Here is a 15,114-nt window from a genome sequence, read left to right on the forward strand (position 1 = left end):
GCCTACTGGTGCTGCCTGTGGGTGTCTGATGAGGGCAGCATAGGCCAGCACTCATATCATTATTTTGAGCCATTCATGGCCCCTCAAATTACCTGACTTTACATGGTTTTTCTTAGAACAAAATGGAATAGGAGGAATGAGTCCAACAACCAGCACCACACAATCATTAAGAATAGATTAACAACTTTAGCACCAATATACCAAAAACAGTCACTTACTTGGATTTCACCAACTTCTCCCTCCTCTTCCCTTAGAATGGTGTGCTTGCCAGCTTCTGTTTCTGCTTCTTCTTTCTGGAGTTTCAGAGCTTGGTCCCTCTTGAACACTTGTGAGGGATGTGATTTCTGAGATCCAAGGGCATCAAGCTGACTTATTTGTTTTCTGTTGAAAAATAAAATATTTTGTTTTATTAAAGTAGGAATATTGCATGTACTGAGAGTCAGGAATTCTTTTAAATACACCTATAAGAGAGTTTGAATTTGGCCACAAAGCAGGTGCTCAGTGAAGTAACAGGAAATTCTCAACCATGCAATGAAAAGGTCAAGAACACAAACAAGAAAGTCAACATGTACTAGGATGCAGTTCTTCACAAAATTCCTTCTCAAAGAAAGCAATGAATAATTTTAGCAAATTTCTTCCTGCTGTGAGAATATCTTCAAAAACAACACGGTTTTTCAATTTTATTTACAATTTGGGGCTAAAGGTGTGCATCTACACTGTAGGATTAATGAACTTTGACATCACTTTAACTATCATGGCTCAGTGCTATGAAATCCTGTAGTTTGATGTAGTTTGTAGTTTGATGAGGCACCAGCATTCTTTAGCAGATAAGGCTAAAGAACTTACAAATGGACAACTGCCATGAGTCTATTTCATTGAGTCATTGCATTTAGAGTAATGTCAAGCTGAATTGATTCTACAGTATAGCTGCACCCATATTCTGTGTAAAATTTGCATGTAGTTGTTTTGTTTAAAAATAGCCTTTCTGCACAGGAATTTCTACACAAGAATATTATTTTTTCCTCTTCTCAAAATGCTGTTTTATATTCAAATCTTTCATTCCATTACAGTGTTTTCCATAGAGAAAATTGTTGTTGTTGTTGTTGTTGATAATGATGATGATGATGATAATAATAATAATAATAATAATAATGCTGTTTTTCTCTCCACAATGAGACTCAAAGTAGCATAGAAATAATGTTTCTATGAAGAAATACCATTTTCTACACAGAAAATGTTTCCTGTGCAGAAAATACCATTTTCTGTGCAAAAGACCACCTGCAGTTTCTGCTCAGAATAAGTTTCAACCTGTGAATATTCTGTTTGTAATTTTTTTCCTATTTCTATAGTGGACCACTGATGTTGACAAGAAAAATGGATAAAGGTAAAGCTTTCCCCTGAAATTAAGTCTAGTCGTGTCCGACTCTGGGGGTTGGTGTTCATCTCCATTTCTAAGCCAAAGAGCCAGCATTGTCCAAAGACACCTCTAAGGTCATGTGGCTGGCATGACTGCGTGGAGTACCATTACCTTCCCGCTGGAGCGGTACCTATTGATCTACTCGCATTTGCATGTTTTCAAACTTCTACATTGGGAGAAGCTGGGCCTAACAGCAGGAAATTACCCTGCTTCCTGGACATGAACAGCCAAACTTTCGGTCAGGAAGTTCAGCAGCTCAGTGGTTTAACCCTCTGTGCCACCAGCAATAGGTTAAGTACATTCTTCTCTGTGCCCAACTTTCAACTGCTATCCCAATAATTTCCTCACATAAAAATAGCTGCATTTAAATTATATAAATGGATATTGGCAAGATAATGCATCTTACTTAGAAGGAGCACAACTAGTTTATAAGAAAATAAACCTATGAAGCTGTGTTTTACTGTATCAAATTATGTCCTGCTAAACCAGTAGCAGTAATTTGTTTGTTGTTAATTGCTTCAATATATGATTACCCTGTGAATGAAAGACTTCCAAATAAGCCTATCATCAATAGCCCAGCTCAGATCTTGCACATTCAAGTGCCAGTGCTTCCTGATTCTTTCCATCTGGAAAATGGTCTTCCTTTTGTTTTACTCCATCCACTTTACCAAGCATCATTGTCTCTTCTAGTGTGTCATTGCTTTTATGATATGGCCGAAGAACAATAGTGTCAGTTTAGTCATCTGGGTTTCTAGAGAGAGTTTCAGTCTGATTTGTTCTAGTTTATCTTTTCTTGCTTATTTATCTTTTTTAGCTATTCAAAGTATCTGCAGATTTTAAGTGCACCTTTTAAACAGGTGTTTTTCAGCTATTAATGTGATCCAGCATGCATTTTCAGCAAATGTCATTTAGTCATTTAACCACCCATCTCACCCCCTTTTATCCCAGTTTCTTCTGCATTTTAGGGCCTGTGTAGAAGGGTCCTAGCTTGATAGTGCTTTGCGTGTGCATTTGATTCTGAGATTTAGGCTTTGAAAATGCTCATATTTTAACTACTTATTTTATTTTTACTACAGTATGGCCTCTATACACTTTGAACCAGTACTAGTGTTTCATCTACTTGCGTCCAACAAAATAGTCCCTCTGGGAATTTTCTGAACCAGAATTCGGACTTTCCTCCAATTTTGGGTAATGTGAGGCAAGGCTGCATTAAGGTGGCCTTGCACTGCATTGTTGCAAACGAGCCCTGTGCAGTGTTTGGCTGATCCTCACCTTTACCATCCTAAGTGGTCAGTGTAAATGAGGTCTAGGTTATTACATGGCATGATTCTGCCAGAAGTTGCTATAGAGTGGCCTTGGAGGATGTAGACAGCTACTAGGTCCTCCAGCATGACCCTATGGTAACTTCTAGTAGAGGTTGTTCATTTTAGTAAGGTTCACTGTTATCCATGGTTTCCTGTTTCTGGGGTAAATTCAGAATCACATTCCTTGTGGGCACAGTGCAACTGTAAATGTTAAAACAAACAGAAACAAACAATTTGTGAGATATAATGTTAAATTTATAGAGAAACTAAGAAAAGAGAAGCTTGAAATCCACTTTTAAAACTAATGTATGTATATGTTGGTAGTTTTAGAGTTACAGGTAAAGATGTATGTTTGTTGGGCCATCTAAGGATGTCTATGTTTATTTAATTATAAGTATTGTTACTTTTATTTTTTTTGTGTTTTTTGTTAATTAAAATTTGGGGGGGGATCACATTCCTTGTGGATACAGTGAATTTATGCAATACTTTGGAACAATACTTCAAATATAAGAATAATAAAATATGTTTTTACTGTTATTCATCTCAAATTACTGCAATTATTCATCACCAGTTAGTTAATAATTACATTATTTTCATACCTGAGAAAATCCATTGCTTTGGCTTGCTCTTCTTTCATTTGAGCTAACAGAGAGGTTTCTCTGTGATACACTGGAACAGCCTTCTCACATTCTTCTAATTTGCTCAAGCTCCTTTTTTGAGCTTCCTCTACAAAAAATGACCACGTTAATATGCTGTGATTAATCAGTATGCATTTTAAATTGTTATCGCCCCTCTCTGTTTTTGCCCCTCTCTGTGTCATTCTTGCCAAAGAAAAGTTTTATTTTCAAGAGGAAGTGACTCACCAGTGGTGGCAAAATTATTACATGTGCCTCAGGGGCATTTGGGATCATATTATTATTATTATTATTATTATTATTATTATTATTATTATTATTATTATTATTATTATGAATAATAATAATATGAAGAAGAAGAAGAAGAAGAAGAAGAAGAAGAAGAAGAAGAAGAAGAAGAAGAAGAAGAAGAAGAAGAATGGCCCTGGGAACAATATGGAGGTCATAGACTGTACTTTCCACACACCCAGGTTAGATAATACAACTATCAATAAAACCTACTATATATATCAAAATACATTACAGTGTGAGGGAAGCTAAGAGCTGTGCCATACAGAGGTCTAGCTGCACACTGTACCTAGAAATGAGTATGAAGATATCTGTAAATTATAAACAAGTATTTGCAAAGAGCTGTGAAGCTGAAAAATCATAGAGATGAATTGGTGATAATTTCTTCTGACTACCATAAAGATATTAATGGGTATCTGTTTGCTGAAATGTTGCTTCCATATCATAGTTCAGATTGCATATAATCTATGGGAAGCTTCCCAACAATATTGTCCTCTAAAATATGATTCCCTAACAAAAGTGAGACTTGGGACCACATCAGACAGGGTGAATTCAGCGTTGTGTGAGTTCCAGCAGAAGCCCTGCCCGCAACTGGGAGAAAGCATCGCTAAACCTCCCCCCCCAGGCCCATAGCCAGAGGGGGAGGTTAGGGTTCAACCCCCCCCCCCCCGAAACCTGGTTTGCTCAATTTATGACCAATTTATGAGTAAACCACTTTTTTTAACCTGACACATTTCGGGGGGGGGGGGGGGGTTGAACTTTTAACACACACCCCGGCTATGGCCCTGCTCCCCCCCCCCCCGTCACTACCCCCCTATTACCCCCTCCTTTATTTATCTCTTCTGTTGCTCCCTTCCTTTCTTTCTTCTGTTGCTCTCCTTTTTTTCTTCTGATGCTACCAAGCAAGCAAAAAATATGTAATCAGCCTCCAACAAGGTACAGCTTCTTCTTTAATAATTTGGATATGATCATTTTCTAGCAGCAACATATAACAAGCCAACAACCGGTTTGCTTTAGACACACAGATAAATGACAGTTAAGCTAAAAAATGTGACTTGCATTTGAAGGATCACACAATGTTTGTCTGTGTGAACACTTCTCTGAATTTGTTGTTTATACAGTGAAGTCAATGGTAACGTTTGAAAACCTTCTTACCTAGTTTAGTTCTCTTATCATCTAGATTTGCTTTCCTCCTGAACCAAGGGAACAGGCTAGCTGCAAGATCACTAGACAAAGGAGAAGGCTGAAGGTTGAATTCTGGGCCATAACTGCTCCTCTTTTCAAGGTCTTTTCCATCTCTTGCAGCTTTCAGAGAATATGAAGAAGATTTTCTTAGGTGGAAGAAAGTCTTATTGCTGACACTTGATTCACTACTGCTGCTGCCGCTGCTTGCAATTGTGGAGACTTTCTGTTGTCCTGTTGGTTGTTGTCCACCAGCCCTCTTGGCCAGCAAACCTTTCCAGGAATAATCTTCTGTTCCACTAGGCTCGTCTGTGGCATAGTCGGCATCAGAAAGATCTACACTTTTGCTTGTTTTGGATGTTTTAAGGGGACTATGCTTTATAAGATACTCGGAGTAATGGGATTGATGTTCATCTTCACTTTCAGTAGATGTGTACACTGATTCACCAGAGAGGTGTTTTCCTTCCCATGTATCAGCAGTGCCTGTACTATTGCGATGCTTCCTCTGTGAGTCAGCAGCTATGGTTATCTGTTTTCTCTCTAGTTTAGGTGTAACTTTTACTATTTGATCATTGACTTTCTTAAACCCTTCTTGAATCTCTGGGCTTTTCTCCACAGCAACACAATGTTCATTTTTACATTGCCTGGTTCTACCAAGACCTTCAATAACTTGTAGTCCAGAGATCTGATCCCCTTGAATGACTTGGTTGTTTTCTCCATCATGAAGGTCCAAGATATTTGGTGAGGCATCCACGGGCCCTTCATCTACCTGCTGTAAGATATTGCTCTCTGTGTTCTTCATAAGCCACAATGGAACTTTATGATCTATGGGTCTGTTCTCAAGTATATTATGATAAGGTTCACAAACAAGGCATGTGACTTCTGCTTTTTCAATCACCTGTGGCTTAATTTCACATATCTGTTCATTACACAGGTATGAACATTCAGACCAGTTTATCTGAGAAGGTATGCAAGATTCTTTCCCATCTTTTCTCCCTTCACTATCATGACTCCTAATGTCACTGCTGTCTTTTCTTTCATCTGATCTATGTTCATAATTATTAAGATTAGTTTTTAGATCATCCTTGGAAATGATACAATTTGTATTTTTGTCACCAAGGAAAAGAACTGTTGGGCTGCTAATTTGCCTTTTCAATGGTGAACATTTTCCAGATAGCTTTTCAATCTGAGAAGGCCAAGAAATGTTATTCTGGCAATCAAAGCTGACTCTTCTCAGGGGTTTGGCTGGTTCTCTATCAAGGTCTTTTCTGTTTTGTTCAAGCTTTGCCACACCTTCTCCATGTTTCAGAAATGATTTTTGAGCTGTCACTTTGTTCTCACAGGGGATCTGCAAGTAATGTAATTAATTATACATTAATATATACAATAATTATAATTATTATACCAATTTGGAACATAAAATAATTAGATAAAAAGGTCCATCAGTTTAGAGGAAGGAGTGACAGGGAGGGCAATTAGAACTAAGGTGCAATAGTGTGTTATAGGGTGAAGGAAACAAAGTACAAACATTCTCAACATTAGAGTGAGGTAGGACATTCAGTTAAATCAAGGAGAGGGTGGAAAAGTGCAAAATATGGTGCATTAATTTTTGGGATTTTGATCATGGGGATGAGGTTATTTGACTAGGATTAGGTTATAAAAAAAAGTAAAGGAACATGTATACAAACTCCACTAATTTATTGGGTTTGCTCTATTGGGACTAAGAATACATAGGCTACAGTTCATAACCGTCCACTATTCAAACGCATTGGATTTTTTCTTGCAGGGTTAGCCCTGGTTAAGTTAGTACTTGCTTGGATAACTACTAAAAAAATTAAGAAATGCCCAGACACTGCTAAAAAATAATCCTATCTCTAAGCTTAGGGAGCCCTTGCAAATCTGAATTGACAGTACAAGGTCAAAGTAGAGTAAATTTCTGTCTCAACAGCAGGCAGCCTCCTACATTCTCATGTAACAAGGCAATCACTTTAATTAATAACAAATGACATTAAGAACATGTTATCTCAACAGCCATTTAAAACAGTAATTTAAAAACTTGTTATGTAGATAAAATATGTCTTAATAGAAATAGTTGGGCCCATTTTATTTTATTATGAGTATACCCTTGATGTCAAATGTTAGCACTTGCACAGGGTATGTAAATCAAAGCAGAAATTAACATGGGAGAGGACTGCCAATTTGTTCTACAGAGAAAAATGCCTCATGTCCATATGAGAATTCCTCATTTTTAACTTACAGGAGAGAACAGGCTAGCCCCAATGCAGAGGTTTAAATCAGGCCCAATATATTTCAGACTCACGTAAATCATGGAATGAGACCGTAGCCATCACAAAGAAATCAGTCTCATCAAAATCAAAATCTGAATCTGATCTGCTGTTTTTCCTTGCAAAGAGGAAACTATAATGGATGAAGAAAGAATAGAATGTGGTTGTATTTTCCCAAACCTCAAAGTTCAGTGTAATTTCTGTAGCTGCACATGTTTTTCACTCAGTGAAATGGTTGAATGGGAATCTTTGCTGACATTGTCACAGCATTCTTTATTTCAGCATGAGAGAGGGGTGTTAATATAATAATAATAATAATAATAATAATAATAATAATAATAATAATAATAATAATAAAACGTTATTTATACCCCACCACCATCTCCCCAACGGGGACTCGGGTCGGCTTACATGGGGCCATGCCCAAAACAATACAATATAAACAGCATATAAAAGAACAGCACATCACAATACAATAAGCAATACAATAAATAGTATCCATTACAAAATAAAACAAGGAGACAATGAAAACAAGGGCAGACCACATGAACATTAAGTTAATATTCATTCGTTGAGTCCCCTCTGGGGTGAGAAGACTTCCGGGTGCGGCATCATGGCGACCGGTCGAGTGTCCTGAGAGCTCTCAGGCACTAGACTCTTCTTTGACCGAATAGGGGTTGGATATACCCCAACTCCGGACGGATCGAGATCTGGAGGCAGCCAAACCATCACAAACCTCTGCCAAGAGACCCAGAGGACGTTCTCCCTCAAGGGGAACACCCGAGAGGTCCAGCAAGGGTGGTAGTAGCCGGTCTGAAGAGAACAGACGGGACGAAAGGAGCCTGAGAACGGTCGCTGGCCACACTTCCCAAAACTGGGAAAACTTTCGCAGAAGAAAACATCAACAGGAAAGGATCGATGCACAGTGTCTACGGTTCTAGTGTCTGACACAGCGAAACCGAAGAAAGAAAAACGAAGAACGACAAAGAGAGCAAGGTACTCCATTTCCCCCCCCCCCCCTAAAAAGAATCCTCATAACTGATAAGAGGAAAGCTTAAAAAGGACGGGAGAGAGCGAGAACTCAGTTAAACTAAGCTGAAATTAATAATAAGGAAATTGTGGACCAAAGTAGAAGAATAAGATGAAATAAAGGTCAGATATATTTACCATAAGTGAAATATATTGAAATATTAAAACCCACTTGGAAGATTGCCAGGTGGGAGGAGGAGAAGCGGAGGATCGACCTTGAGGCCGGGTTGTTTAGTCTAACAGAGCGCTGACGTCACGGTGAAGCCCAAGACCCCGGATGGAAGAGATAGAACCGGAAAGGGAATAGCGGTTGAAATAAATAAAGAAAAGAGGAAGCCAGAAAGCAAGAGAGTACCCCGAGACTCACGGTAGGCCTACCATAGAGTCCGGGGAAGACTGAGGACTGAGAACAAGTGGGAGGTTGTTGAAGACGGAGACGTGAAACAGAAAGAGAGGCGAAGAGGCGGAGAGGGGGGAGACGACGCGGTAGGAGGCGTGAAAGGCGAAAGAGTGTGTATCAAGGACGAGAAGTAGACAAATTGACGGAGAGGGAAGACGGCTCAGGAGGGAAGTGTGTGACGCGGGGAAAGATGGCCCAGGCGGGAGGCGTAAGGCGTGAGGCATGAGGGGAGGATGAGAAGCAGACGAAGCAGACGGGGCGACGGACGGAGTGACAGAGAGGAAAGAGAGGAAGCGAGGTGAGAAACGAGGATGAGAAGCAGACAAAGTGGTGGATAGAGGAAAGAGGGGATGGACAAGGACGAGAAGTACAAGAAGCTGACGGAATGAGGAAAGTGAATAAAAGAAACTGGGAGTGGGACTGGGAACAAGAATAAGAAGATAAGGAGGGAACAGAAAGGATTTCTAAAGACTGATAAAATAATTGGAAGGAACAAAAGAACATTAGGGGGATTAAGGGGGAAGAAGAAGAGAGGAGGGAAAGAGAGAGAAAGAGGGGGGAATCAGAAAGAAGCTATGGGATTTTTACAAATAAACAAACATATATCCCTCTATCAACTTTATCATATAATCTACCATCCGTATAAAGTTTACCTTCCCCAATAGATCAATTGTGACACTTGGAAAAAAGGATTTAGTGTTTCTTTCCCTGAATTTTCTGTCTCCTATAATAGACAAATAAGATCAATTGGTACAAAAAGATGAAATATTGTTAACAATTTAATATTTAAATTTAGTCTACTGATTTAGAGAAAGCAAAGCTGATATAACATCAAATGAAGATGGCCACTCCAAAAGCGAAGATGGAAGATAAGAAATCCACCTCAAGGAGAGGATCAATTCTGGAGGAATTCTGAAAGACGTAATGAGAGAACTTCAGAGAATTGTTGATAACAAAAAAATGTTTCAGGACCAGATGTCAACGATGAAGAAAGAACTAACCAAAGAATTTACAGAAATGAAAAAAGAAATGAAAGGTCTGCAGGAAGACATCAAAGAGCTAAAAGAGGACAATAAAAAAAATAGAAAAAACACAGGAAAACTTCAAATCTAAATTAGAAAAATTGGAATTAAAAAACGCCAAATTGGAGGAAAGACAAGAAAAATTAGAAAGGAAAGAATTAGAGTGTCAAATAAGAATAAGAAACATAGTAGAAGAACCAAAAGAGAATATAAAACAAATAGTAACCCAAATCCTAGCAGACCTATTACAAATACAAGATGAAGAAATGGAGGATAGTTTAGAGAGAGCATTCAGAGTAACTACAAATTTTTCGAAGAGAAACAAAGTAGCAAGAGACGTGGTGGTCCAGTTTGAGAGAAGAAAGACAAGAGAAGAAGTGCTGAGGCTTAGCAAAAAAAACACTATCCGGTTTAAAGGAATAAAAGTAACAATTCTTAAGGAACACCCATCAAGCACGATGCAAAAACGGAAGAAATACCTCTTTCTCACAGAAGAACTCAAGAAATGGCAAATTAGATTTAGGTGGGAAAGAAAAGAAGGTATTATGGCCACCTATAAACAAGAACAACACTGGATAACAACTGAAGATAAAGCCAAGGAATTCTATAAAATGCTAATGAAAGAAAAAACGAAACCCAACCCAAACATCAGTCCATTGGAAGAAGAACGAGAAAAGAAAAGAGCCAGAGCCACCTCTCCAGAAAAGTACTCTACTAAATTCGAGACACAACCACCAAATCTGATAGACCTAGAAGAACAAGAAGGAAAAGAAGACTAGAAACAAAATATGGAAATAAAATGTCACTCAAACAATATTAATGGATTAAATCCACCTAATAAAAGAAATAGATTATTCAGCCACCTAAGGAAGTTGAGACTTGATTTAATCGCCCTCCAAGAAACTCACATTTGTCAGAGACATACCGCACCGTTATCTCAAAAAAGTTTAGGTATAGAATTCTCTTCCTCAGCTAAGGAAAAAAAAGGGGGGGTAGTTCTATATATAAACGAGAAACTAAACCCTGTGCCTGCCTTTAAAGATGAGGACGACAGATGGGTGGGTGCAAAAATCAGGTTAGGCAATCAGACAATTCTAATTTGCAACATATACGCGCCAAACGGTGCAAAAACAATTTTTCTAGAAAATTTAAAAAAGAAAATAGATGAGCAAGAATTTGACGAATTGATAATCTTGGGAGACTTCAATGGAATAATTGATCCAGAGTTAGATTAAAAAAGGAGTTTTGATAAACAAAGAAAAGAAAAAGATAACAGGCAAATTACCAGCTAATTTCATGAAGGCACTTCAAGAATGGGATTTAAAAGATGCATGGAGGTCCCACCATGACAAAGAAAGAGATTATACTTATTTTTCTAATAGACATTGTATTTGGACACGAATAGATATGGTTTGGATGACCCCCCCCCCCATTGATTCTCAAAGTAGAAAAAATAAAAATTCTTCCCCAATACATTTCGGACCACTGTCCAATAGAATTTACAATCAATAAGACACAGAGGAATTTTAATTGGAGACTAAATGGAAATCTTATTAAAGCAGAAGAAGATGTTATAAAAAATAAAAAAATTCTCAAAGAATATTTCGAAATAAACAACACAACAGACGTCCCTACACAAGTAATCTGGGACGCGAGCAAAGCATATATGCGTGGACATTTTATACAACAAAATGCTCAGAAAAATAAAATTAAAAATGAGATAAGGACTAAGATATATAAAGAAATTAGTATAAACGAGAAAAAATTAAAACAGGAACCAACTAATGGGAAAATAAAACAAGATCTGGAAATACTGAAAAAACAAATGATCTTCATAGATTTAGAAGAAACAGCTAAAAAATTGAAATTTCTTAAACAAAAACATTTTCAAAACGCCAATAAACCGGGAAAATGTTTGGCCTGGAAAATTAAAAAGAAAAAACAGGATAGAACTATAACGGAAATAAACTCAGATGGGAATAGATACACAACAGAACAGGAGATAGCGGCCCAATTTAATAAATTTTACAGTAAACTATATTCAAAAGATCATATTAGAAAAGACAAAATAGGGGAATTTCTTAGTAAGCAAAAAATGGCTAAAATATCTGAAAAACAGAGAGAATTACTAAATAAGGAAATAACAGAGAAAGAAATCCTAAAAGCGATAAACAATATGGAGAGCAACAAAGCAACCGGGCCGGATGGATTAAATGGACTTTACTATAAGACCTTCACGGAAGAATCGATCCCATTTCTAAAGAAAATCATGAACGATGTCTTAGAAAACAAAGAAATACCAGATTCGTGGCGTTATGCCACGATAACAGTAATTCCAAAAGAAGGACAAGACCCAAAAAATGTGAAAAACTATAGACCCATATCCCTTTTAAATTCGGATTACAAAATATTTACAAACATACTTGCAGAGAGAATGAAGATATTTTTGACTGAATGGATAGGAGAGGAGCAAACGGGTTTCCTCCCCCAAAGACAAATGAGGAACAATGTGAGGGAGATTATAAATATAATTGAGCATTACGAATGTACAAAAAAGGAAGAATTGGCTTTACTAACAATTGACATGGAAAAAGCATTCGACAATTTAAATTGGGATCTTTTCAAATTAATGATAAAAGAATTGCACATGGGATATAAATTTACCAATGCGATTAATCAAATGTATGATAAACAAGAAGCTAAAATAAAAATAAACTCATTCGAATCCAAAAATTTCAAAATTCAGAAAGGAACTTGACAGGGTTGCCCCTTATCCCCTCTCCTATTCATTTTTTCAATAGAAATCTTACTAAACACAATCAGAAAAGACCCCCAATTAAAATTTATTTCCAACATTTATATCCCGCCCTTCTCACCCGAAGGGACTCAGGGCGGCGTACAAAATTGGCAACAATTCGATGCCTATACATAATTAAAACAGCTATAAAAATCCAATAAAACAATTAAAACAATATAAAAAATATAAAAACATATGATTAAAATCCATTCCTCCAAAATCCTCGTGCTGTAGCCGTAAATCAGTCCGGGTCGTCATTATCGTTTAATCTTCAAAAGCCTGGGCACATAGCCATGTTTTCAGGGCTTTTCTAAAACTCAAAAGGGTTGAGGCTTGCCGTATTTCTCTGGGGAGGGTGTTCCACAGCCGGGGAGCCACCACCGAGAAGGCCCTGTCCCTCGTCCCCACCAGCCGTGCCTGTGAGGCAGGCGGGACCGAGAGCAGGGCCTCTCCAGATGACCTTAGGGATCTTCCTGGCTCATAGGAGGAGATACGTTCGGACAAGTAGATTGGGCCAGAACCATTTAGGGCTTTATAGGTCAAAACCAGCACTTTGAATTGGGCTCGGTAGCATATCGGCAGCCAGTGGAGCTGGCTAAGTAGGGAGGTGGTACGCTCCCTATAAGCCGCCCCAGTTATTAATCTGGCTGCCGCCCGTTGTACTAATTGGAGCTTCCGGGCCGTCTTCAAAGGCAACCCCATGTAGAGAGCGTTGCAGTAGTCCAAACGGGATGTAACCAGAGCGTGGACCACCGTGGCCAAGTCAGACCTCCCAAGGAACGGGCGCAGCTGGCGCACAAGTCTTAGTTGTGCAAAGGCTCCCCTGGCCACCGCCGAGACCTGGGGCTCCAGGCTCAGCGATGAGTCCAGGAGAACCCCCAGACTGCGAACCTGTGTCTTCAGGGGGAGTGCGACCCCGTCCAACACAGGCTGTAACCCTATTCCCTGTTCAGCCTTGCGACTGACCAGGAGGACCTCTGTCTTGTCTGGATTCAGTTTCAATTTGTTCGCCCTCATCCAGTCCGACACAGAGGCCAGACACCGGTTCAGGACCTGAACAGCCTCCTTAGTGACAGGTGGGAAGGAGTGACAGAGCTGGACATCATCTGCGTACAGATGACACCAAAGGTACCAACATTAGGAAATACAATTATAAAATTAGGGCATTTGCCGATGATATAATCTGCATAATAGAGGACCCAATAAAAACAACGAAACTATGGCTAGCCAAATTTAAAGAATTCGAAGAAATCTCAGGACTAAAAATAAACATGGATAAAACTATGATACTAACCAAAAATATGACAAATTCGAGACAAAAAGAGTTAACAGAAAAAACGGGTATCCAAATCAGAAAAAAGATTAAGTATTTAGGTATAAATTTAACGGCCAAAAATTCTCAACTTTTGGAAAATAACTATGATACTAAATGGAAAGAAATTAAAAGAGAACTAGAAAAATGGAAACATCTTAAACTTTCATTGCTAGGGAGAATATCTGCAATAAAAATGACCATACTTCCAAAAATGATTTTCCTCTTCCAAAATATCCCAATCATAAAAAGTACCCAAAGATTCAAAAATTGGAATAAGGACCTGAGCAAATTTATTTGGATGGGGAAGAAACCCAGAATCAAAAGAACACACCTGACAGATGAGAAAAAAAGAGGGGGATTAGGTTTACCTAATCTCCAGCTCTACCATGATGCATGCGGACTAACATGGATTAAAGATTGGGCCACACTCCTAAAAACAAAAATTATAACATTAGAAGGGGCGGACTTAAGATTAGGGTGACACGCATACCTATGGTATGACAAAAAACTAATAGAAAAAAACTTCGGGAATCACTTCATTCGATCCTCGCTAATAAAAATTTGGGATAAATACAAAAGGAGATTCCATCTGAAAACACCATTATGGATCTCACCACTCGAAGCCTGTCAAAGAAAAGAATTAGGAAGAGAAAATTGGCCAAGATACAAAGATATTCTAATCAGGGTGAACAACAACTACCAAGTTAAAAGCCAGGAAGAATTGAACAAACAATTTACAAACATAGGATGGTTCCAATACATACAACTAAAAGAATATTATAATAAAGATAAAAAACTAGGATTCGAGGACAAGGAAGGTTATTGGGATATCATCATGAAATCAGAAAGAAAGACGATATCAAAACTTTATAAAAAACTATTAGAATGGGAAACAGAAACTGAACTAATCAAGGAGTGTATGTCAAAATGGGCAAAAAAATTGGGAAAATCAATACAATTGGCAGATTGGGAAAAAAGTTGGAACATAAGACTCAAATTTACGTATGCAACTGATTTGAAAGATGGTATTGGACACCACAAAAATTGCAAAATTTAGTAAGAAAGCTTCAAATAAATGTTGGAAATGTGGAGTAGAAGTGGGGACATTCTTTCATTGTTGGTGGACATGCAAAAAAGCGAAAGCCTACTGGAAAGAGATATATTGGAGAATTCAAAAGACGTTGCAGATTAGAATTGATCTGAATCCAAAATACTTCCTCTATGTAGATATAGATAAAGATAGAAACAAGGAAATCTTATTTAATTACCTAACTACTGCAGCTAGAATGAATTTGGCCAAATCTTGGAAAGACAAGGAGATGCCGGAGATAAGAGGATGGATAAACAAAGTCTGGGAGATCATGAATATGGACAAACTAACATATTTGCTACAAAACAACCAAGGCAGTCCGATGAAACAGACAAATTGGGAAATGGTCA

General features: G+C 38.1%; 1 protein-coding gene across 5 annotated transcripts in view; it reads right to left on the reverse strand.

Annotated features, from left to right (window-relative positions):
• Window positions 1-15,114, reverse strand: part of LOC100565553 (uncharacterized) — a 52,490-nt gene that overhangs the window by 18,747 nt on the left and 18,629 nt on the right. For all 5 annotated transcript variants that reach the window (XR_010004615.1, XM_008124750.3, XM_008124755.3 and 2 more), the window contains exons 8-10: window positions 4,800-6,174; window positions 3,321-3,447; window positions 219-381 (exon numbers count right to left, since the gene is read on the reverse strand). Coding sequence is in view for 4 of the 5 variants with exons in the window: in XM_008124750.3 (XP_008122957.2) it covers window positions 219-381; window positions 3,321-3,447; window positions 4,800-6,174 (1,665 nt within the window). In the remaining variant the exon portion in view is untranslated. The remainder of the gene's footprint in view (window positions 1-218; window positions 382-3,320; window positions 3,448-4,799; window positions 6,175-15,114) is intronic.

The sequence above is a fragment of the Anolis carolinensis genome, chromosome 1 (genome assembly GCF_035594765.1).
Source record: "Anolis carolinensis isolate JA03-04 chromosome 1, rAnoCar3.1.pri, whole genome shotgun sequence".
Classification (NCBI taxonomy): domain Eukaryota; kingdom Metazoa; phylum Chordata; class Lepidosauria; order Squamata; family Dactyloidae; genus Anolis; species Anolis carolinensis.